The sequence below is a fragment of the Pelodiscus sinensis genome, chromosome 18 (genome assembly GCF_052426305.1).
Source record: "Pelodiscus sinensis isolate ZL-2025 chromosome 18, ASM5242630v1, whole genome shotgun sequence".
Classification (NCBI taxonomy): domain Eukaryota; kingdom Metazoa; phylum Chordata; order Testudines; family Trionychidae; genus Pelodiscus; species Pelodiscus sinensis.
In genome coordinates, this window is record NC_143069.1 from 30,336,828 (window position 1) to 30,359,757 (window position 22,930).

General features: G+C 65.7%; 4 protein-coding genes across 10 annotated transcripts in view; 1 reads left to right on the plus strand and 3 right to left on the minus strand.

Moving 5' to 3' along the window:
- LOC142823781 (uncharacterized) overlaps positions 1-1,748 on the minus strand; it is a 13,608-nt gene extending 11,860 nt beyond the window's left edge. The window contains exon 1 of one of the 2 annotated variants that reach the window (XR_012898901.2): positions 1,302-1,745. Coding sequence is in view for 1 of the 2 variants with exons in the window: in XM_075915157.2 (XP_075771272.2) it covers positions 1,302-1,407 (106 nt within the window). In the remaining variant the exon portion in view is untranslated. Of the gene's footprint in view, positions 1-1,301 lie in introns of both variants that reach the window. The other variant, XM_075915157.2, reaches the window with a different exon arrangement.
- Positions 1,590-10,661, minus strand: C18H19orf85 (chromosome 18 C19orf85 homolog). Its single transcript, XM_075915479.2, has 3 exons — positions 10,471-10,661; positions 9,604-9,875; positions 1,590-1,639 (listed from the first exon to the last, which is right to left on the minus strand). Exons 1-3 carry the CDS (start codon positions 10,659-10,661, stop codon positions 1,590-1,592), a joined length of 513 nt encoding a protein of 170 aa, XP_075771594.2.
- Positions 10,662-16,030: 5,369 nt separating this feature from the next.
- On the plus strand, positions 16,031-20,369 carry LOC142823788 (urotensin-2 receptor-like). The gene is made up of 2 exons (XM_075915192.2): positions 16,031-18,104; positions 19,710-20,369. Exon 1 carries the CDS (start codon positions 17,102-17,104, stop codon positions 18,074-18,076), a length of 975 nt encoding a protein of 324 aa, XP_075771307.2. The 5' UTR covers positions 16,031-17,101; the 3' UTR covers positions 18,077-18,104; positions 19,710-20,369.
- A 602-nt stretch (positions 20,370-20,971) lies between these two features.
- Positions 20,972-22,930, minus strand: part of LOC102447805 (myosin-10-like) — a 54,526-nt gene continuing 52,567 nt past the window's right edge. For all 6 annotated transcript variants that reach the window (XM_089770054.1, XM_089770055.1, XM_089770057.1 and 3 more), the window contains one exon: positions 20,972-22,799. In XM_089770054.1, coding sequence (XP_089626180.1) covers positions 22,649-22,799 — 151 coding nt within the window. In that variant the 3' untranslated portion in view covers positions 20,972-22,648. The remainder of the gene's footprint in view (positions 22,800-22,930) is intronic.

Below are 22,930 nucleotides of genomic sequence, written 5' to 3' on the forward strand. Positions count from 1 at the left end.
GCAGGAGCCGGGATTCGGTGACGGGGAAGCACCTCAGGTACAAGGTGCAAGTCCCCAAGCAGGCCCTGCGTCCTGCCTGAGCCCCACGGCTCTTTAGAACCGTCCCCCCCCCGTCCCCCGCAAGCCCCAATCAGCTGAACCTGCTTTTGGGGGGTGGGGGACTCTGCAGTGTAGACGCATTCTCAGTGTTTGCAGAATCAGAGCCAATATCACTGCACCCGGGGGCGGGCGGGGATCTGCAGCGGCTGGCCCAGGGAGGGAGCAGATCCCCACACACGCCCCCCCTCCAGATCCCTGGCACAGCCCCCCTTTTCCCTTCTGGCCTCTCTCTTCCAGGCAGGGCCGGCCCTACAAATCCGGCCCTACGCAGGCCGACACCTGAACCCCTGTCCCGTACGGTGGCCAGGTGTCCGGTTTTGAACCGCACAGTCCAGTATTTGAGCTTTCTGTCCGGGAAACTAATTGAGAAAATGAAGCCAGTGTTATTGTTCTCAGGAGTATCAGTACGTAGCTGCGAACTGCATGAGCAGCAGGGAGGAAGGTGGCGGGACTGTATGCGGGATGGACAGCACCCCGGGATCTGTGTGTGCCCAGGCCAGCCCCACTCCCCGCCAGCCAATTCTCTCCCCCCACCCTCCCCTGGCAAGCCCCACTCCCCCCGCGCCCTCCTGCCCAGCCCCACTCCCCCCGCGCCACTCCCAGCCAGCCCCACTGCCCCCAACCTTCCCCCTGCCAGCACCGCTCCCCAATGGCCGGTTCCCCTCTCCCCCCAACCTCTCCCAGCCAGCTCTGCTCCCCCCACTCCTCCCTGGCCAGACCTGCTCCCTATGGCAGGGTCCCTTCCCCCCCCACTCACCCCGACCCCCTTCTGGCCAGGCCTGCTTCCCAGCAGCCAGTCCCCCCCCCCCATCTCACCCAGCCAGCCCTGTTCCCCCCAACCCCATCCAAACCAGCCCCCCCACTCTGCATCTGAGATCAAATGTGTCCGGTATTTTTTGGAAAGCATCTGGTAACCCTACTCTCCCGTGGGGGGGAGGGGTGTTGCACCCAAGGGCTACGGGACCACGGGGGCAGGGGACGGGCCCAGAGCTGCGGGAGAGGGGAGGCAGGGCAGGGAGGCGGGCCAGGAGCAGGCAGGTGGTGGCTGGGGAACGTGATTGGCTCCCAGGGCTGGTACACAGCACTCAGCGCCCTAGGCAGCTGTGTATTTTGCTTATTGGGGGCGGGGGGGGGGAAGGGGGGAGGTGGCCTTGCTTCTAGGAAACCCAGTTCGGCCCAGACCACTCAGGGGCCGTACTTACCGAGGTCCGATCCGGCTCGCCCAACGCACAGGAGGAAGAAACCGATTTTACAGGCGATTCTCGCCAAAGAAGGGCTGAAATTGTCCTGTCTCCTGGCACGCGCCATTTTGCTCCAGCCATGTGTTTAAATGGACAGAAGAGCCGGCTGCCCTAACACACCCCTCAGCCTTGAGTCATTTCCTTGTGTCATTTCCTGCACAAAACATGAATCCAGATGCCGGCCGCCCAGCAAAACTCCAGCCAAGTCCCTCTCCAAAAATCACCTTGCAACCAATCCACACGGTCGTATCATCCCACGCGGGGAAGGCGAGACGTGCAGCCGTCATCTGCCTTGGCATCTGTGTGACATGGAAAGGAGCGTCTCTGAATACACGTAAAAGAGGACACGCTTTCTCCGAGTATTATTTTTAAGAATAAACATTTTGGTCCCCCATTCCTGCAGCTCCATGCTTCACTCCCGGGGCCCCATACCGGCAAAGTACATCCCTACCTACTTCACTTTAAGCACATTGGTTGCCTCCCAGGAAATTGGAAAAACGAGAGGGCTCATTTCGGGGGTGCTGCAGCAATTTTTTTCGGTGAGTAGAGTGCAGTGGCATTTCCGGGAGACTGGGTGTAGACGTCAGTGGCATGGTTTTAGCCGGGCCCTGCATCTCAGCACCTCAGAGGCAAAAGATGACTTGTTTCCTCCTATCAGGGGAAAAAAACATCTAAAGGAAAATGTCACTCCTACTCACACTATCTGTCCTTTGTCTGAAGGTCAGTGGTTCAAACCCACCCATGCCAATGTTCCCTCTAATAGGGTCCATCTGTGTGCGGAATAATATTTTACATGCACCAAGGCATGCATGAATGTGCACCACCAATAGAAATAAAAAAAACAGCCGTAGGCCCTCTGCTAATCCACTAGGTGGCATTCGAACCTCTCCTGAGCGGCTGCCGAAGAGCCCAGCTTAGCGGGAATATCTTCCCCCTGCCTGTTGGGCCGTCCCTTACGTGGTTGAAAGCATTGCCAGCTCAAATAAGGGTGACCCCTGCCCTGTCAAACCCAAACCATGCACCTTACTTACTTCCCGAGAAGAAAGTTTCTTCTGCATCTTTCTTCCCGCCGTCAGAGGCCCAACGCAGAATTGAGCAAGGCCGGAAAAACACTGAGGGGCAGTGGCTGCTCTGTGTGGCCCTAACGCCACACCCAGGGTGGGGGGAAGCTGGCCCCGTGCTGCCCCTCTCCTGCTAATTTCTGCTTCTCAGCTTGATTGAGGTGGCCACTGCAGCCTGGGATGGCTGGTTCCCCCCCCAAAAAAAACCTTATGTCCCAAGTCCATCCCCAGGAGGGGTGGGGCTTGAACCCTGGACTTCTGGCTCTGAAAGCAGGTACCTTGCCTACTGGAGGAACCCCCCCAGCCTCCTTTTTCCTTCCTCTGTCCCAAGAGTGCAAGATCCATCCATCACCAACCTTGTGTTGGACAAACCCATCTTGGGTGGGGCTTGAACCCTCAAGCTCTTGATCTAGCGACAGGCACCTTATCAGGCCACTGGTAAAGCTGCCCTGTTTCCCTATAATCAGTGCCCCCTTATCCTTCCTTAGCTCCAAGGGTGCCAGGTCCACATTGGCTGAGGGTGGGCTTGAACCCATGATATCTGGAGGCAGGTACCTTAGCTACTGCCCCACTGGAGGAGCCCCCTGTGAGAAGGGAGGCGCTGAAGGGGAAACCTCGCGGTGTCGCCATCGGGACTTTGAGCTGGCGCCCTGCCCCGAGGGCTGGGAGTGTCAATACGTTGTTGGGGATGAAACTTCCTTGAACTCCAGGGATAATGTAGGGGGGGGGTGATGAGGGTAGAAGTGGGGCAAACCCAGGGGTGTGAGGCTGTGAAGGGGAGCTCAGAGCAACGGAGGCAACTAGGCTTGGGGGAGGGGGGGAGTCCGGGGAATCAGCGGAGGGGAGGAGCCCCAGGAGGCAGCGAGGACCTGGAGGGATGGGCTGGGGGGGGTGCCATGCAGGCCAGGGGGGTTGCGGAACGGAACAAGGAGCCCACGGCTGTCGCGAGGCCGCGTCGATCGCACATGGGCCGCGTGGCCAGAACCGCGGGTCGCCCCCAGCCACACGGTGTCTGCCGCACAGGCCTGGCCTTGGGGAGGGGGGGGGGTGGTGACATAGCGGGGGGAGGGGGGCTGTCTGCTCTGTAACCCAAGGTTCCCCTGCATTGTGAGGTGCGATTCCCACTGACTCACCCCCGTGTGGATTGGCCCAGACACCTAGTCCCGGCCTGGGCAGAGAACAAGGCTCTTCCCAGAGGGACAGACAAAGGGAGGGAGGTAGAGACGGCACCTGGCTGGGGGGTAGGGCCTGGGAGTGAGGCAGGGTCTGGCTGGGAAACATGAAGGGAACAGACTAAGCTGGGTGCTGAGGGGGCGCCGGACCCCCTAACCCAAGGGGTCTGAGGCATCCTGGCCCTGACTCCTGTAGCCACATCACGTCTGTGCTGTACCCTGGAGAAGCAATAACCCCTTCTATTCACCTGGCTGGCGGAGTCTGTTCTGGCTGCTACGGGGGTGCAGGATCGGGGCGGGGTCCCCGACGCGCCGTCACACCGTTATTTCTAGAGAGCGGCCGTTGGCCGGGGACTGGAGCCATCTCATAAGAACATAAGAACGGCCGTCCTGGGTCAGACCAAAGGTCCATCTAGCCCAGTAGCCTGTCTGCCGACAGTGGCCAGTACCAGGTGCCCCAGAGAGGGTGGACGGAAGACAATGATCAAGCGATTTGTCTCCTGCCATCCTTCTCCAGCCTCTGACAAACAGAGGCCAGGGACACCATTTTATCCCCTGGCTAATAGCCTTTTATGGACCTAACCCCCATGAATTTATCCAGCTTCTCTTTAAACTCTATTCTAGTCCTAGCCTTCACCGCCTCCTCTGGCAAGGAGTTCCACAGGTTGACTACACGCTGTGTGAAGAAGAACTTTCTTTTATTAGTTTTAAACCTGCTCCCCATTAATTTCATTCGGTGTCCTCTAGTTCTTCTATTATGGGGACTAATAAATCACTTTTCTTTATCCGCCCTCTCCACACCACTCATGATTTTATAGACCTCTATCATATCCCCCCTCAGTCTCTTCTTTTCTAAACTGAAAAGTCCCACTTGTTTTAACCTCTCCTCGTATGGGACCTGTTCCAAACCCCTAATCATTTTAGTCTCCCCTCCCCACCACCTGAAGTGGCAAAGTGGTGGGGAGGGAAGGGGCCCCAGCTCACGCTGTGGCTGCCCCCCCAGCCGACCACGCCAGCTCTTGATCAGCTGCCCTGGTCCGGCTCCCTGGAGACCGGTGGCTGGTGTCCGAGCCGAGATCCCCGGGCGTTGTTTGTGACCACCTCTGCCCCAGGCCTGGGTGGCTGAAAGAGGAACCCAAAGGGAGTCCAGGGCTCGGGGAGGTGCTGGCACAGGGGATGTTGATGTGCCAGGCCTCTTGCATGGCTTAGGGGACCCTTCCCCTGCTCCCCACAACCTTCCACCCTTGCCCCCCCCCTTTGAGAGGTGGCTGGGACTCCCCCCTGCCCAGCCCCTGCCTCCAGAGGGACTCACACAGAACAGTTGTGTTGTAAGCAAGACCTGAGAAGTCATTCTTCCACTCTACTCTGCGCTGGTTAGGCCTCAGCTGGAGTATTGTGTCCAGTTCTGGGCACCGCATTTCAAGAAAGATGTGAAGAAGTGGGAGAAGGTCCAGAGAAGAGCAACGAGAATGATTAAAGGTCTAGAGAACATGACCTGTGAAGGAAGACTGAAAGAACTGGGCTTTAGTTTGGAAAGGAGAAGACTGAGAGAGGACACGATAGCGGTTTTCAGGTATCTAAAAGGGTGTCACAAGGAGGAGGGAGAAAACATGTTCTTCCTGGCCTCTGAGGATAGGCCAAGAAGCAAGGGGCTTAAACTGCAGCCAGGGAGATTTAGGTTGGACATTAGGAAAAATTCCTAACTGTCAGGGTGGTTAAACATGAATAAATTGCCCAGGGAGGTTGTGGAATCTCCCTCTCTGGAGATATTTAGGAGTAAGTTAGATAAATGTCTATCCGGGGTAGTCTAGACCCGTGGTCACCAACCCGTCGATCGCGATCGACTGGTCAATCGCGAGGCTTCGACCGGTCGATCGTGAAGTGTTCGGGCACCCCCACCCCCGAGCAGCCCCACTACCTACCTCTAGTGTAGTGCCGACTTCCCGCGGGGGTGGACGGAAGTCCTGTCTGAAGCCTGCGTCACTTCCAGGGGTTCCGGAAGTGCGCTGGCTGCTCCCCTCCCACAGCTCTGTCATGTGCTGGGGGAGGGAGCGTCGGCCCCCGAGGAGGAGTGCGGTGGCTTCCCTGCGCCGCCAGCGCCGGAGGGGTGAGTTGAGCGCAGGGGTTTCCCTGTGCTGCGGGAGTGGGGGTTGGCCCCGGGATTTGGGTCGTGCTGTGGGAGGGGGATTTGGCCCCAGGGCAGGCACCCGTGGGGGTTTTGCCCCGCCATGGGAGGGGAGGATTGGCCACACTGTGGGACGGGGGTTTGGCCCCGGGGCAGGCGCCTGCGGAGGTTTGGCTGCACTGCGGGAGGCACGCGCCGGCTTCCCTCAGGGATGTGGGGGGCAGAATCCTGGGAGGAGGCGATAGCATGGGACTCTCAGCCCCCACTTCCCCCTGTTCCCACCCCCCTCTCCCCAGCTCCCTGTTCCCTCGCTCCACTTCCCAGCCTCAGAAACCTGTCCCCACTGGCACCCTGTCCCCTGCCCTCCCAGCACCCTGTCCCCTCTCCCATCCCCAGCCTCAGAAACCTGTCCCCACTGGCACCCTGTCCCCTGCCCTCCCGGCACCCTGTCCCCTCTCCCATCCCCAGCCTCAGAAACCTGTCCCCACTGGCACCCTGTCCCCTGCCCTCCCGGCACCCTGTCCCCTCTCCCATCCCCAGCTGCAGAAACCTGTCCCCACTGGCACCCTGTCCCCTGCCCTCCCGGCACCCTGTCCCCTCTCCCATCCCCAGCTGCAGAAACCTGTCCCCACTGGCACCCTGTCCCCTGCCCTCCCGGCACCCTGTCCCCTCTCCCATCCCCAGCTGCAGAAACCTGTCCCCACTGGCACCCTGTCCCCTGCCCTCCCGGCACCCTGTCCCCTCTCCCATCCCCAGCTGCAGAAACCTGTCCCCACTGGCACCCTGTCCCCTGCCCTCCCGGCACCCTGTCCCCTCTCCCATCCCCAGCTGCAGAAACCTGTCCCCACTGGCACCCTGTCCCCTGCCCTCCCGGCACCCTGTCCCCTCTCCCATCCCCAGCTGCAGAAACCTGTCCCCACTGGCACCCTGTCCCCTGCCCTCCCGGCACCCTGTCCCCTCTCCCATCCCCAGCTGCAGAAACCTGTCCCCACTGGCACCCTGTCCCCTGCCCTCCCGGCACCCTGTCCCCTCTCCCATCCCCAGCTGCAGAAACCTGTCCCCACTGGCACCCTGTCCCCTGCCCTCCCGGCACCCTGTCCCCTCTCCCATCCCCAGCTGCAGAAACCTGTCCCCACTGGCACCCTGTCCAGACAGGTTCCCTGCCCTTCTCAGATATAAAGACAATGCAGAAACGTTTTGTGTTTGACACAGTATTTTATTTAAAAATGAGCCTGGCCAACAAACCCCCAGTTGGGGCCAAGCCCCCATCTGGCCACAGCATCATGACACTCCTGCGCTCCCCCTTCCCCCAGACCCTACATCTGAGCTTATCATAGACTGGAACCCCTGCCCTGAGCCCCTCACACACCCCAACCCAAATTCCTGAACCCTCACATCCAGAAGTCTGTGGCTTGCTTAGTACCCTAACCCTACATCTGACCCCAACACTGCCCGGCCTGGAGCCCCCTCCCCGAGCTAGCGTCCCCTTCTCCACCTCCTCCTGCATCCAGGTTTCCTCCCAGAGCTTGCACCTCTCACCCCTTCCCACACCCAAATCCCTCATTCCCACCCCGGAGCCTCCACATCCTGCCTCAACCCAGCGAGGGCACGTCTGGACAGCAGGAGTTTTTCAGGATTCCGGAGCTACCCCAGAAAAACTCTTCCACATCCAGGGATGCGTTTGTTCTTCCGCTTCTTTTAGTGGAAGAGCAAACAGGCTCTTTCGGTCACCCCAATATTCCTCTTTCCACAAGGAATAAGGGGGCTTCCAAAAGAAGGGGGGTTTTCTGACGTGGTCAAGTCTAGACAGGCCAAATGTTGGAAAAACTTCTTCCTACAGAAGAACTGGGGGGGGGGGGGGAAAGGCAGCAGTGTACGGGTTGGGAATAGCAAGTGATGGAGAGGAGGCGAACAGAGAGGGCGGGGCTTTAAGGAAGGGGCGGGGCTTCAAGGAAGGGGCGGGGCGGTAGATCTTGGCTTGTTCTGTCATTTAAAAAGTGATCGTGGGTGTAAAAAGGTTGGAGACCACTGGTCTAGACAGTGCTGGGTCCTGCCATGAGGGCAGGGGACTGGACTCGACCTCTCGAGGTCCCTTCCAGTCCTAGCGTTCTATGATTCTACGAGGGGGGGACAGACCCGCACACACGCTTTTGGCCCCTGTATTATTCAGAAGGCTGGGGGGGGGGGGTCCTTTGGAGGCAGGGGCAGGGAAGTGGGGGGGTTGGAGTAATTGCTGTGATACCAGATTCCCACTGGGAAAATCTACCCCCCCCACACACACACACTTTTTCCTTCCCTCCCCGGCTCACCCCGGCCACAGCCCTGCCCCTCGCAGCCTGTTAGTTCCCAGGGGCAACGGTCCATGGGGGTCACTGGTCATGCGGCAGCCAGGCCGGGTGGCACCCGGCCCTGCCCCGCCAGGCCCGCCCGCGCCAGGCCCCCTCCTGCCCACAGCATGTCCCAGGGGGCCACGGGGCCTCTTCCCAGGCGCCGAGAGGGAAAGACGGGGCCCCGGGCATTTGCTGAGGTTGCTTCGGGGGCCGGGAGGGTCCACCCAGAGAGCCAGCCAGCCCGGGGAGCCGCGCCCCAGCTGGCAGGGTTTGGGGCTGGGGGTTGGGAGCAGAAGCTGATGAGAGTCCAGAGCAAATTCACCCCAGGACGGGGAGGGGGGGAATCACAGGGGAACATTTCTAGCCCCCTGCAGTGGGGAGCTGGGGGGGAGGTTTAGTGGCTGGTAGTGTCCCGGCTGGGGCCCGGCAGGGAAATGTCCCCCACCCCCGACAAGCAGCGGGTTGCCTGGGGAGTGGAGAGGGGCGGTGGTGACTCTAGGCACCCCCCAACCCCACACCCTCAGCCCCCCCCTTGGAGTCCCATTGTCCGTCCGGCACTGAAGGGGTGGGGGGACCCCACAGCTTTCTGGGGAGCTAGAGCCATAACCCCAGGGCTGGGGTCCCCTCTGGACACAGGCATGGGGCTGCCCCCTGGGGAGACACGGCCTCTCGGGGTGGAGGGGCTGGGACGCCTTGCTTGGCTCTGCCCCACGGGCATGAACAGCCTTAGGCAGCGACGGGACCAGATCCAGCTGGGCTCAGGGCCCGCCCCAATGCGGGGGGGCGCTGACTCATGGGAGGGGTTCTCGGCCAGCCCCCCCCCCCGGCGCTGCCCCCTAAGGTGGGAGCTTGGAAGGAAACTGAACCACAACAAACCCCGATTGGCAAGGACGTACCTCTTGTTTATTAGACACAGACAGGAGGGAGGGAGGGGGCAGGGAATTATTGGGGACCCCCCCAATCTGATAGCATCTGTCACTTCGGAGACCCCACACAACTTGGAGAGCTCTGTGACCCCCCCTTACAGTGAACCCCCCCACGAACTGACACCCCAAAACCAGGCTGCCCCTCCCCGAGATGTGAGCACCCCAGAATGACACCCCCCGAGGGCATAAGGGGAATCCCAGATCCAGGGAGAAACCCCCCCCTCTGAGTGACACTCCCAAATGTAAAGTGATACCCCCAAAATCAAGGGTAGCCCCAGATGGGGTGGCACCCCCACATTTTAGGAGTACCCCAATCCCAGGACGATCCCCCAGATCAGGGTATCCTGGCAGTCGCCACGTGAGCCCCAACATCGGTCAGCTCAGAGCCCAGCCGGCCCCACCCGGGGTGCCTCAATGCATCCGGCATGGGGTCCCCCACGTCCAGCAGAGGGGGAGGGGTGGAATTGGGGGAGGGGCTTGTGGCTCTGGGGACAGGGTTGCCGTGGTTACCACCCCCCTGGAGCCGCTCCCACAGGGGACCCTGGGGAGAGGGGGGGCAGGTAGCCGGGGGGGTCTGGGGCCCAGAGGGGGTCCCACGGCAGGGCACCCTGGCTAGGCCCCAGGGGGTTGTGGGTAATCGGGGCCCAACATGGGGGCAGCGCTGGCTCTTCGGGGTCGGTGATGGGGTCAAAGAGGTCGCCAGGGTCGGGGGTCAGGGAGGCCACGCTCAGGCCCCCACCGGGCCCCGGCTCAGGGGCCACGAAGGCCTCAGCCACGCCCAGGAAGGAGCTGGCGGCTGGGGCGGGCGGCTCTGGGCCCAGAGGCCGGGGTTCCGGGGGGAGCGCGGGGTCCCTGGGGGCCTCCTGGGCCAGGATGGAGGAGGCCAGGCGGTGCGTGGCAGCTTCGATGTCGGCAAATTGCCTGTGGAAAGAAGAGGGGGGCTGTGAGCTCCCCCACAGCAGTGTCCTGAGGGGCTGTGAGCTTCCCCCAGCGGTGCCCTGAGGGGCTGCGAACTTCCCCAGCAGTGCCCAGAGGGGCTGTGAGCTTCCCCCAGCCTGTGAGCTTTCTCCCCCTCCAGTATCCTGAGGGGCTGTGAGCTTCCCCCAGCAGTGCCCTGAGGGGCTGCGAGCTTCCCCAGCAGTGCCCTAGGGGCTGTGAGCTTCCCCCAGCAGTGCCCTGAGGGGCTGTGAGCTCCCCCATAGCAGTGTCCTGAGGGGCTGTGAGCTTCCCCAGCAGTGCCCTAAGGGGCTGTGAGCTTCCCCCAGCGGTGCCCTGAGGGGCTGCGAACTTCCCCAGCAGTGCCCAGAGTGGCTGTGAGCTTCCCCCAGCCTGTGAGCTTTCTCCCCCTCCAGTATCCTGAGGGGCTGCGAGCTTCCCCCAGCAGTGCCCTGAAGGGCTGCGAGCTTCCCCAGCAGTGCCCTAGGGGCTGTGAGCTTCCCCCAGCCTGTGAGCTTCCTCCCCCCCCAGTATCCTGAGGGGCTGCGAGCTTCCCCCAGCAGTGCCCAGGGGCTCCCACCTGCTGATCTGGTTGTGCAGGAACCGGCGGTGGTTCACCCGTCGCTTGCCGGGGCGGCTCTTGCGGGGTCTCTGCAGCGTCCGCATGATGTGGGACGAGGCCGCGGTGACGAAGGTGAAGAGGTCGCGGCCGCACTCACAGAGGGGCGACGGGGGCAGGAAGCTCAGGGAGAGGCGCCCGCCCCGCTGCATCCCGGCGCCCGAGGGTGAGGGAGCCGGCCCCCGGTAGAGCTCTGCAGGGATGAAGAGCAGCTCTCAGCCCAGCACGTGTGAGACCCCAACACCCCAAGGGGCAGGGGCTGCGGGTTGGGGGTGAGGGACACTGTCAGGTATGGCGGGGCAGGGCTGTGGGGCGGGAGGGAGGGGCACTGGCAGGGCTGGGGGGACAGGGCTGTGGGGCGGGAGGGAGGGACACTGTCAGGTATGGGGGGCAGGGCTGTGGGGCGGGAGGGAGGGGCACGGGCAGGGCTGGGGGGGCAGGGCTGTGGGGCGGGAGGGAGGGACACTGTCAGGTATGGGGGGCAGGGCTGTGGGGCGGGAGGGAGGGGCACTGGCAGGGCTGGGGGGACAGGGCTGTGGGGCGGGAGGGAGGGACACTGTCAGGTATGGGGGGGCAGGGCTGTGGGGCGGGAGGGAGGGGCACTGGCAGGGCTGGGGGGGCAGGGCTGTGGGGCGGGAGGGAGGGGCACGGGCAGGGCTGGGGGGGCAGGGCTGTGGGGCGGGAGGGAGGGGCACTGGCAGGGCTGGGGGGGCAGGGCTGTGGGGCGGGAGGGAGGGGCACTGGCAGGGCTGGGGGGGCAGGGCTGTGGGGCGGGAGGGAGGGGCACTGGCAGGGCTGGGGGGACAGGGCTGTGGGGCGGGAGGGAGGGACACTGTCAGGTATGGGGGGGCAGGGCTGTGGGGCGGGAGGGAGGGGCACGGGCAGGGCTGGGGGCAGCACAGGGCAGGCCCGGGGGGGTTCTGCCTCCGGAGTGGGGCCAGCCCAGGCCACAAGGGGCCAGCACCTCCTGCTCCCCCCCCCCCCCCACACACACACTTACTTGGTTCGGGGTCCAGGCGTGTGATGACTCAGCTGCTGGGGGAGCTGCCCCCGTCTCCCTGCCCGCTCCAGCGCCGGCTCCAGTGGGGACCCAACGTCGGGAGAAGCAGGAGGATGCTCAAGGAGTCCCTGGCTGAGCCGCCCCCCCTCTGAGCCCCTCCCTCCTGCCCATCCCCCCTCTGCCCCCCAGCTCCTGCAGGACGGGGGCACGGAGCCTTCCCCCGCAGGGGGCACTGGCCGCCCTGGGTGGGCAGATGGGGGGGGCTCCGGCCTAAATCCCGTGCTGCTGTCGCTGAGGGTCAAGGGACCCTTTGACACTACGAGTGGGGTGGCTTGTAGGGCCCCTCCCCTCATCTGTCTCCTCCCCTGCCTGGACCCCATCAGCCCCCCGAACCTTCCTCCCACCCCATCAGCCCCCCCGAACCTTCCTCCCACCGCATCAGCCCCCCCGAACCTTCCTCCCACCCCATCAGCCCCCCGAACCTTCCTCCCACCCCCATCAGCCCCCCCGAACCTTCCTCCCACCCCATCAGCCCCCCCGAACCTTCCTCCCATTCTCTTGCCCCCCCCATCTTTTCTCTTGACCCCCCCTCCTTCTCCCCACCCCGGCTGCCCAATTAGGACATTCCTGGCCCTGGGAAGCGGCCCTGGCACTTAGCAGCAATTAGGGGCGTCCGGGGGCCGGGGGAGCCACGCGCCAGCAGCTCCGTGGAGACCGGCTCAATGGGGCGCGCGGGGGCAGGAATCCGGCTGCACAAAGGGCCCCCCCCAGCTCCCCCTCCCTGCCACGCGCCAGCCACCCCCCTCCCCCCGCCCCAAGCGCTTAAAGCAATTGCTGGGAATTGCAGACAAGTGCGAGGCCAAAGTGTGTCCAGCCCTCCCCCGTCTGAGCCAGGGACCCATCGCCCTGGCGCCTGCCCCTCCCTGCCCCCCAGGTCAGCCCCACGGCCCCATTGCTCCCGGAGTCAGCCCCTCCCTGCCCCCCAGGTCACCCCCATGGGCCCATCGCCCCAGCCTCTGCCCCTCCGGTCACCCCCACGGGCCCATCGCCTTGGTGTCTGCCCCTCCCTGCCCCCCAGGTCAGCCCCACGGCCCCATTGCTCCCGGAGTCAGCCCCTCCCTGCCCCCCAGGTCACCCCCATGGGCCCATCGCCCCAGCCTCTGCCCCTCCGGTCACCCCCACGGGCCCATCGCCCTGGTGTCTGCCCCTCCCTGCCCCCCAGGTCAGCCCCATGGTCCCATTGCTCCTGGCATCTGCCCCTCCCTGCCCCCTAGGTCACCCTCATGGGCCCATCACCCCGGCCTCTGCCCCTCTGGTCACCCCTATGGGCCCATCGCCCTGGTGTCTGCCCTCCTGCCCCCCAGGTCACCCCATGGGCCCATCGCCCTGGCAGCTGCCCCTCCCTACTCCTTAGGTCACCCCCATGGGCCCATCACTCCCAGCGCCTGCCCTTCTCCACCCCCCAGGTCAGCCCCACGGGCCCATCGCCCCGATCTGTGCCCCTCCCTGCCCCCTCGCTTCAGGCAGAGGGTGGCAGCCAGACAACCCCCCCCCACACACACACACACATCTGCTTCCCTGCAGTTGGCTAAGCCAACTCTCCCTGCCAAACCTCTCCCCCCCTCCGCCCCTGCCTTGGCAAACACAGCCCCCCCTTCCTGGCCAGGGGAGATCAAAGCTCAGCCCCCCCACCCCACCCGCTCCCCTCCTGGCCCTGCCCTTCACAAGCAGGCAGCAAAATAAACTCTGCCTGGAACAATGTCGCCTCTCATGTTAGCAAGGCCCTGCTGTGTGTGCGGGGGGGGGGGGGGGGGGTACTACTGCCTCTGAGCAAGGCCTGGGTCCTCCTCCCAGCTCTGGGTGGGCAGTGGGGTCTAGTGGTTAGAGCAGCCGGGAGCCAGGCAGGCCTCCTGGGCTCTCCTCCCAGTCCTGGGCGGGAGTGAGGTCTAGTGGTTAGAGCAAGGGCGGGGTGTCTGTCTGTCTCTGGCTGGTTTATTTTTCTGCCGGGGAGTGCGGGGGCTGGCACCGGCAGGGCCAGCACGGTGGACGGGAGCTGGCCCCCGGAGTCCCGTCACGCCTGGGCAGCCGGGCAAAGGCAGCGCCCGGCTGGGGGCTGGCGAGAAGAAACCCTGGAGCCAGGACGGAGCCGCAGGGCGGGGCGGGGGGCAGAGCCCGGCGCCCGACAGCCACATACAGGGAACAAAGCGTCGAATTCAGACACGACCCACAGGAAGTTAGCGGGTTGGGGGGGGCAGGGCAGCCAGCCGGGAGGGGAGGGGGGCTGGATTGAGCAGGCGACACCCAACCAGCCTCGCGGCCACATGGGGCCAGAACCAGCTTCCCCAGCCTGGCTCAGGATCTGCTCTGGGCAAGTCGCCCCAGGGGCTCTAAACCAGCCTGCTCGAACCCGGGAGCCTTGCTGCCCAGACCCTCTGCTCTAACCACTAGCCCCCACTTCCTTCCCACAGCTGGGGAGAAAACCCAGGCGTCCTGCCACCGTATCCTTCTGCTCTAACCACTAGCCCCCACTTCCCTCCCACAGCTGGGGAGAAAACCCAGGCGTCCTGCCACCGTATCCTTCTGCTCTAACCACTAGCCCCCACTTCCCTCCCACAGCTGGGGAGAAAACCCAGGCGTCCTGCCACCGTATCCTTCTGCTCTAACCACTAGCCCCCACTTCCCTCCCACAGCTGGGGAGAAAACCCAGGCGTCCTGCCACCGTATCCTTCTGCTCTAACCACTAGCCCCCACTTCCCTCCCACAGCTGGGGAGAAAACCCAGGCGTCCTGCCACCGTATCCTTCTGCTCTAACCACTAGCCCCCACTTCCCTCCCACAGCTGGGGAGAAAACCCAGGCGTCCTGCCACCGTATCCTTCTGCTCTAACCACTAGCCCCCACTTCCCTCCCACAGCTGGGGAGAAAACCCAGGCATCCTGCCACCGTATCCTTCTGCTCTAACCACTAGCCCCCACTTCCCTCCCACAGCTGGGGAGAAAACCCAGGCGTCCTGCCACCGTATCCTTCTGCTCTAACCACTAGCCCCCACTTCCCTCCCACAACCAGGGAGAGAACCCAGGAGTCCTGGCGCCCAGCCCTGTTCTAACCATTAGACCCTGCTGCCTTCCCAGGCCAAGGAGCGAACCCAGGAGGCTGGGCTGCTATTTCTATAGATTATTCTCCTCCCCTCCTGTTCATTGCTCCATTCCTGCCCCCGCCGCCCCACTTCAAATCCACCTGCGGTCAGGGGGGTGGAACAGGCCTGTCTGCGGGGGGGAGGGAGTCCCCTGATACCCGCTAAAGCCAAACTAACCGCATGGGGCAATGCCCCTGGGGACGTTTGTACCCTGTTCTGGTTGCCCCTACAACAACCTCTGCCCCCCCCTTCCCCCGCCCCGTTGGCACGAGGAGGGCAGCATTCATGTGGGGAGGGGCCGTGCCCCCCACTTTTTACCCAGCACAAGGGCAAGCGAGAGAAGCAAAGGGGAGGGAGGGCTTTGTGGGGGCCCCCCCTTTTCAGAGCATTTCCACCCCTCCCCACTTCGCTGCCGGAGCTGTAAGTGACTCGGCTTCGCTTTGCGGTGTGCAGACGGGCCGGCAAACCGGAGCGGGTGCCAGGAGGGGGGGGGCTGGGGGGAGGGCGGCGCCCAAATCCCACCCGCCTTCCTTGAGCATGGAAACGGAGGCAAAGGGGTCCGGGCGCAGCCGCCGGGCCCCGAGTTCGAGGCTACCGTGGGTCGTGGGAGACCCCTCAGCCAGGGCCCCGAGGCTGCTCTGGGTGGAGTCCCTGACTCAGAGCTGGGCGCCCGGCCAGCAGCCGCTGCTCCCCGCCCGCCCTGGGCCCCGGCCCTGCTTTCCGTCCAAACTAAGCATCGTGGGGGCAGGCGGCAGGGCCCGGGGGCTGGGGAGTGGGACCCCGCAGCAGAGGGCAGGGGCGCCGAAATGCACCGTATCCCCTGAGGCTGGCCCTACGCTGGGGGGGGTCTCTAGCTTGTTCCTTTCCCTGGGATTTGGGCTTTTTCAAGGCAGCTCCCCACACCCAGACGGCTGCCCCCGGGTGGCAGTAGGGGGCGCTGGGCTGTGCGGGGCGGGGGCTGGGCTGCAGTGGGCTCTCTTCCCCCAGCCATCAATGCTGGCACCGGTGCCCCGGGGGGGGGGGCATTTTGCGAGCCAAATGGAGACTTCCAGGTGCCACCTCTGGCCGGGTGCAAAGGACACTTCCCATGGCCACCCGACTGCCTTTCTCCAGCTGGCCCCTCCTTTTTCTTCCTTCGGCCGCTCCCCTTGCTCTGCCAGCGCGGCCCCTGCGGCCCTGGTGCTGTTTATTTCTCAGCTGGCGAGGGGCCCGCGGAGCCCAGCAGGGGAACGCCCGCAGGAGGGGCCCGCCCAAGCCTGGCTCGCTTTCTTCCCTTTCTTGGGGGGGGGGGTTCCCCTGTTCTTTCGGTCCTTCCCCCCTCCCTGAGCTCTGTGACACCCCCCTTCTGTCTTCCTTTCCCTCCCAGCCCCTCTCCCGAGCCGCCCGTCCCGCCTCCCCCCCAGCCCCAAGCAGGCTGCTCTGCGGAGCGCCGCCCAGACAGAAGCCGGGAGCATGCGCCCCCCGCCAGGGGCCAGCCCGCCTCGGCCCCGCATACCGACCTGGCAGGGTGCGTGGAATGCGCACAGAGCAGACGGCGCAGGCCAGACACACACAAGCCCCCGGCCGCGCCCGCCCGCCCAGCCAGGGCGCCGCCAGACACCGACCACGCCGGAGCCCGGGCAGCGGGGGGCACAAGGCCAGCGACGGGGCGAACGGACTCCCCCGGCCCCAGCGCTTCCAGCGCCGCTTGGAGCCTTGGCCGAGAGCGCGCCCGACGGAACCACCGACTGAGACAGAGAGACGGCCAGCCAGACCGACAGACAGACAGTCTGGGGAGAGAAAGACAAGGGGCTCTGGGGACAGACAGACAGAGACACAGGAGGCTCTGAGGACAGACGGGAGGTTTTAGGGACAGACAGACGGGGGCTCTGGGGACAGACAGACAGAGACACAGGAGGCTCTGGGGACAGACGGGAGGTTTTAGGGACAGACAGACAGACAGGGGCTCTGGGGACAGACAGACAGACACACAGGAGGTTCTGGGGACAGACGGGAGGTTTTAGGGACAGACAGACAGACGGGGGCTCTGGGGACAGACAGACAGAGACACAGGAGGTTCTGGGGACAGACGGGAGGTTTTAGGGACAGACAGACAGACAGGGGCTCTGGGGACAGACAGACAGACACACAGGAGGTTCTGGGGACAGACGGGAGGTTTTAGGGACAGACAGACAGACAGGGGCTCTGGGGACAGACAGACAGACACACAGGAGGTTCTGGGGACAGACGGGAGGTTTTAGGGACAGACAGACAGACGGGGGCTCTGGGGACAGACAGACAGAGACACAGGAGGTTCTGGGGACAGACGGGAGGTTTTAGGGACAGACAGACAGACAGGGGCTCTGGGGACAGACAGACAGACAGACAGGAGCTCCGTGGGCTGGCCAGCCAGCCAGACAAGCTGCTGGCCGAGTGACACTTCTCCTCCGGTCGGCCGACTTTCCCCCCCCCCCCCGCCATGGACCCCCCCGCCAACCTGTCGTCCTGGGACGGGCCGCTGGGGCCGGCGGCCGGGCTGCCGGGGGCGGCGGCGCTGGGCGCGGTGCTGAGCCTGCTGGGCGCGGCCGGGGCGGCGGGGAACCTGTACACGCTGGCGGTGGCGTGGGCCGGGGCGGCCCCCTCCGCGCTGCGGGGCCACATCGTGCACCTGGCGCTGGCCGACCTGCTGTACCTGGCCGGGCTGCCCTTCGTGGTGCACAACGGGCTGGCACAGGACTGGCACTTCGGCGAGGCTGGCTGCCGGGCCCTGCTGGGTCTGGACCTGCTCACCATGCAGGCCAGCGCCCTCCTGCTCACCCTGCTGAGCACCGAGCGGTGCCGGGCCGTGCGGCGCCCCTTCCGGGCCGCCCGCCGCTCGGCCGCCCGCCGCCACGCCCTGGCCGCCGCCGCCTGGGCCGCCGCCTTCGCCCTGGCCCTGCCCATGATGCTGATGGTGCGGCAGGAGGAGCGGGCGGCGGGCGACGGGCGGGCCCGCCGGCTCTGCGTGCCCACCTGGGACGAGGCCCCCCACAAAACCTACCTCACCCTGCTCTTCGGCACCACCATGGCGGGGCCCGGGCTGGCGCTGGGCTACCTCTACGGGCGCCTGGCCCGGGCCTACTGGCGCTCGCAGACCCAGGGGGTGCTGGGCCCCCAGCGGCGCCCCCGGCAGCGCGTCTTCCTCCCCCTCTTCCTAATCGTGTTGGCCTTCTGGGCCTGCTTCCTGCCCTTCTGGCTCTGGCAGCTGGTGCCCCTCTACAGCCCCGGCACGGCCGCCCACCTGCCCGCGGCCACCGAGATCTACGTCAACTTCCTGGTGACCTGCCTGACCTACACCAACAGCTGCATCGACCCCTTCCTCTACACGCTGCTGACCCGCACCTACCGCCAGTACCTGCGGGCGCGCCGGGCCGGGCGCAGGGGGGCGCCGCGGACACTGAGCACCGGGCACTGAGGAGCAAAGCGACCCCCGCCCCACGCAGGTAGGGGCATGCGGCAGGGGCTGAGAAGGGCACTGCTGGGGGGACCTCGCAGAGTTGGTGGTAGGTGCTGCAGGGCACTGCTGGGGGGAAGCTCACAGCGCTGGGAGAGGTGCCATAGGGAAGAGCACAACATAGGGGAATGATGTGGTGGGGCACTGCTGGGGGAAGCTCGCAGCACCGGGGAATGGTGCGGTGGGGCACTGCTGGGGGAAGCTCGCAGCACTGGAGAATGGTGCGGTGGGGCACTGCTGGGGGAAGCTCGCAGCACTGGGGAATGGTGCGGTGGGGCACTGCTGAGGGAAGCTCGCAGCACTGGGGAATGATGCGGTGGGGCACTGCTGAGGGAAGCTCGCAACACTGGGGAATGGTGCGGTGGGGCACTGCTGAGGGAAGCTCGCAGCACTGGGGAATGATGCGGTGGGGCACTGCTGAGGGAAGCTCGCAGCACCGGGGAATGGTGCCGTGGGGCTCTGGTGGGGGAAGCTCGCAGCACCGGGGAATGGTGCGGTGGGGCACTGCTGGGGGAAGCTCGCAGCACCGGGGAATGGTGCGGTGGGGCACTGCTGGGGGAAGCTCGCAGCACCGGGGAATGGTGCGGTGGGACACTGCTGGGGGAAGCTCGCAGCACTGGGGAATGGTGCGGTGGGGCACTGCTGGGGGAAGATCGCAGCACTGGAGAATGATGCGGTGGGGCACTGCTGGGGGAAGCTCGCAGCACCGGGGAATGGTGCGGTGGGGCACTGCTGGGGGAAGCTCGCAGCACCGGGGAATGGTGCGGTGGGGCACTGCTGGGGGAAGCTCGCAGCACCGGGGAATGGTGCGGTGGGGCACTGCTGGGGGAAGCTCGCAGCACCGGGGAATGGTGCGGTGGGGCACTGCTGGGGGAAGCTCGCAGCACCGGGGTATGGTGCGGTGGGGCACTGCTGGGGGAAGCTCGCAGCACTGAGGAATGGTGCGGTGGGGCACTGCTGAGGGAAGCTCGCAGCACCGGGGAATGGTGCGGTGGGGCACTGCTGGGGGAAGATCGCAGCACCGGGGAATGGTGCGGTGGGGCACTGCTGGGGGAAGCTCGCAGCACCGGGAATGGTGCGGCGGGGCGCTGCTGGGGGAAGCTCGCAGCACCGGGGAATGGTGCGGTGGGGCACTGCTGGGGGAAGCTCGCAGCACCGGGGAATGGTGCGGTGGGGCACTGCTGGGGGAAGCTCGCAGCACCGGGGAATGGTGCGGTGGGACACTGCTGGGGGAAGCTCGCAGCACCGGAGAATGGTGCGGTGGGGCACTGCTGGGGGAAGCTCGCAGCACCGGGGAATGGTGCGGTGGGGCACTGTTGGGGGAAGCTCGCAGCACTGGGGAATGGTGCGGAGGGGCACTGCTGGGGGAAGCTCGCAGCTGTGGAATCCCCCGTTCTCCAGCCTTGTAGCTAGGGGTGGGCTGGTCTGGGAGGTGGGGGGCGGGGCCTCTCCCCTCTAGGAGGCAGCAGCCCCATTGATGCACCCCCAGAGCTTGACCCTGTCTCCCAGGACAGGGGGGCAGCCTCTGGCAGGTGGGGTCCCACCCGTGACCTCACATTCTCTTCCTGAGCACCCCCTCTCGCTTCACCCTTAGGAGCGGCTGCAGCCTGGCCCTGTACAGGCCCCACCCCACTCGCCACCCCCCAGGGGAGGAAGATGCACCAGCCCCCCCCGAGGTCCGGACCCTGCGCAGCTGGGACCCGAAGAAGAGGGCCCAGAGCAGCGAAAAACAAGGCGCCAGGACTCCTGGGTTGGCGGCAGCCCCCGGCACCGGGCGGAGCAGTGGGGGGGGGGGGTTGCTGCCCCCCGTGGTGCCTTGGGGGATCCCGGAATGCTACGAACATGTGGGGGGTGGGGCTGGGTTTCTACGTGGGGGAGGAACCCACAGCCCCCAGGCATGAATGCAGCTGGGGGTCGCACCCCTGCACCCAGCGCCATGCTGCCTGCGGGGAGGGGCTACACGCCGGCATCACACTTGCCCTGTGCCAGCCCCACCCTGGGGAGCCGAGTGTGAGCCCCACGGGGCCCCAGGAGCCTCCCCCTTATTGAAAGGAAAGTGCCTTCACCATACCAGTGGGATGGGGGCAGGGCCTGAGAGCCAGGACTCCTGGGGTCTCTCCCTGGCTCTGGGAGGGCAGCGGGGGCGAGTGGTTAGAGCTGGGGGGGGAGCAGCCAGGACTCCTGGGGTCTCTCCCTGGCTCTGGGAGGGCAGCGGGGGCTAGTGGTTAGAGCTGGGGGGGGGGAGCAGCCAGGACTCCTGGGGTCTCTCCCTGGCTCTGGGAGGGCAGCGGGGGCTAGTGGTTAGAGCTGGGGGGGGGGGGAGCAGCCAGGACTCCTGGGGTCTCTCCCTGGCTCTGGGAGGGCAGCGGGGGCTAGTGGTTAGAGCGGGGGGGGAGGGGCAGCCAGGACTCCTGGGGTCTCTCCCTGGCTCTGGGAGGGCAGCGGGGGCTAGTGGTTAGAGCGGGGGGGGAGGGGCAGCCAGGACTCCTGGGGTCTCTCCCTGGCTCTGGGAGGGCAGCGGGGGCTAGTGGTTAGAGCTGGGGGGGGAGCAGCCAGGACTCCTGGGAGGGCAGCGGGGGCTAGTGGTTAGAGCGGGGGGGAGGGGCAGCCAGGACTCCTGGGTTCTCCCTGGCTCCATGCCTGCAGAAACACTCGGCGTGAAGATTGTAGCTGGGTGATGGCGGCCGCGGCGGCGACGGGGCCAGGGATCCCCGCCCCATGGGGCTGTCCGGGAAAGGGGAGAGGGATGCGAGGGGTTGGCCAATAAACCCTCCCCCCTCCCTCATCGGTTTCCCTGTGTGACTCTGGGCCGGCGCCAGCCGGGACCCCCAGCCCAGGGAGGGGCCACGCGGCGGGTAAATCCGAGATGAACTTTAATCGAAGACACAAACCGGGCGGGGGAGTGTTTAAAAAAGCAGCCAGCAGAACCGCGCACACCGCTTGGGTCCTGCCCGCCCCAGCCCCAACCCAGCCCCCGGGGAGCCCCCCCACCCCTTGTGCAGAGACCAGGCGACCTGACAAAGCCAGGCAGGATCCGGGCCCTGACAGCCCAAGGCCGGGGGGGGGGGGGAGCTTAGCAAAGAGATTCCGTCTCTTGGGGGCGGAGGGGAGCAGCCTGGGTTGGCAACCGCACAGCAGCCCACAAGCTGTTACAGGGAAAGTGAAAACTCAGGTCCCATGGGGGTAGGAGAAGACAGGACGTGGGGCTACATGTGTCCTTGGGTTGGATTTGAGGGCAGGATACCGGGGTAGATGGGCCCAGGGAGGGGAGGGCGGGATACCGGGGTAGATGGGCCCAGGGAAGGGAGGCGGGATACCGGGGTAGATGGGCCCAGGGAAGGGAGGGCGGGATACCGGGGTAGATGGGCCCAGGGAAGGGAGGGCGGGATACCGGGGTAGATGGGCCCAGGGAAGGGAGGGCGGGATACCGGGGTAGATGGGCCCAGGGAAGGGAGGGCGGGATACCGGGGTAGATGGGCCCAGGGAAGGGAGGCGGGATACCGGGGTAGATGGGCCCAGGGAAGGGAGGGCGGGATACCGGGGTAGATGGGCCCAGGGAGGGGAGGGCGGGATACCGGGGTAGATGGGCCCAGGGAAGGGAGGCGGGATACCGGGGTAGATGGGCCCAGGGAAGGGAGGGCGGGATACCGGGGTAGATGGGCCCAGGGAGGGGAGGGCGGGATACCGGGGTAGATGGGCCCAGGGAGGGGAGGGCGGGATACCGGGGTAGATGGGCCCAGGGAAGGGAGGCGGGATACCGGGGTAGATGGGCCCAGGGATCTGTGCCAGGGGACCAGGGAGAGGGCAGCTGTGGCGGACTGTGAAATATGTGAACAGCGCCAGTGCCTCAGTTTCCCTAGCTGGCACCTGGTTACCCAGGCAGGGGGGAGGGCTGTGTACAGTGAGGTAACACACACCAGCTGCAGGGACCAATGGGGCGGCACCTATTCCTGCAGGGAGCCGGCCGAGTGGGACCAGAAGGGGGCAAAGGGTGGGGACCAGGTTTCCCAGGAGCAAGGGTGCAGGCGGGGCCGGGGGGCAGGGGGGGGGGGGACTGGGACTCCAGGGGGCGGGGCAGAGCTCGGGGCTCCGGCCCCGCCCACAGGCACTTTGCTGTTGTGTTCAGGGCTCTGGGATAAGGGAGGTTTCCTATGCTGAGTCCAGACCCCCAACCCCTCCTGTGTTCCCACGGCCCCTGTCACGTCGGATCCAGGGAAGGGGGAGGGGGCAGGCCTGGGGCCCAGGGCGTAGCAGGGGATCCCAGGCCCAGGGGTGCTGCGTGGGGGGCAGGGGATTCCAGTAGGGGGCTGGCGCTGTGCCCCCTGGCGATCAGGCCCTGAGGCGGGGCAGGGGGGTTATTTCACAGGGGGAGCCACTCGGCCCCTGGGGCTCCCTGCTATAAAGTGCTGGCTGAGATGCGACCCGCCCCCAGGGCGGGGGGGCCAGGATGGTGCCCCCGGCCTTGTGCTGAGCCTGGTCTTGTCGCTGCGCGGGGGGGGCCCCGTCTGTGCCCTCCCGAGTCCCGGGACCCCCTCAGGGGGCGGGGGGCTCGGCCGGGGGGGGCTGCGACTGGGGGTCGGGCCCCGGGGTCTCTGCGTCGGGCCCGTCGGTCTCCTCGTCCGAGACGCCCTCCAGCCGGAAGACCTGACGCACCGTGCGGGTGGTGAACGTCAGGGGGACACGCCTGGGGGAGGGAGAGAGGAGTCAGTGGGGGCCACAGGGCACCCCCCCCAGCATCCTCCCTGCAGCCCCCACGGGACCTCACAGCCAATCTCCCATCCCCATTATGCCCTGCCCCCCCCCCAGGGCCCCTCC

Excerpts from the sequence above, each read along its gene's own strand:
- C18H19orf85 (XM_075915479.2), bottom strand. The coding sequence starts at position 10,661 with ATGCAGCGGGGCGGGCGCCTCTCCCTGAGCTTCCTGCCCCCGTCGCCC. Across the intron at positions 9,876-10,470 it reads CTGCACAACCAGATCAGCAG|GCAATTTGCCGACATCGAAG; the intron begins GTGGGAGCCCCT and ends TTCTTTCCACAG. Across the intron at positions 1,640-9,603 it reads AGAGCCAGCGCTGCCCCCAT|ATGCCAAGGCAGATGACGGC; the intron begins GTTGGGCCCCGA and ends CATGTCACACAG.
- LOC142823788 (XM_075915192.2), top strand. The coding sequence starts at position 17,102 with ATGGACCCCCCCGCCAACCTGTCGTCCTGGGACGGGCCGCTGGGGCCG.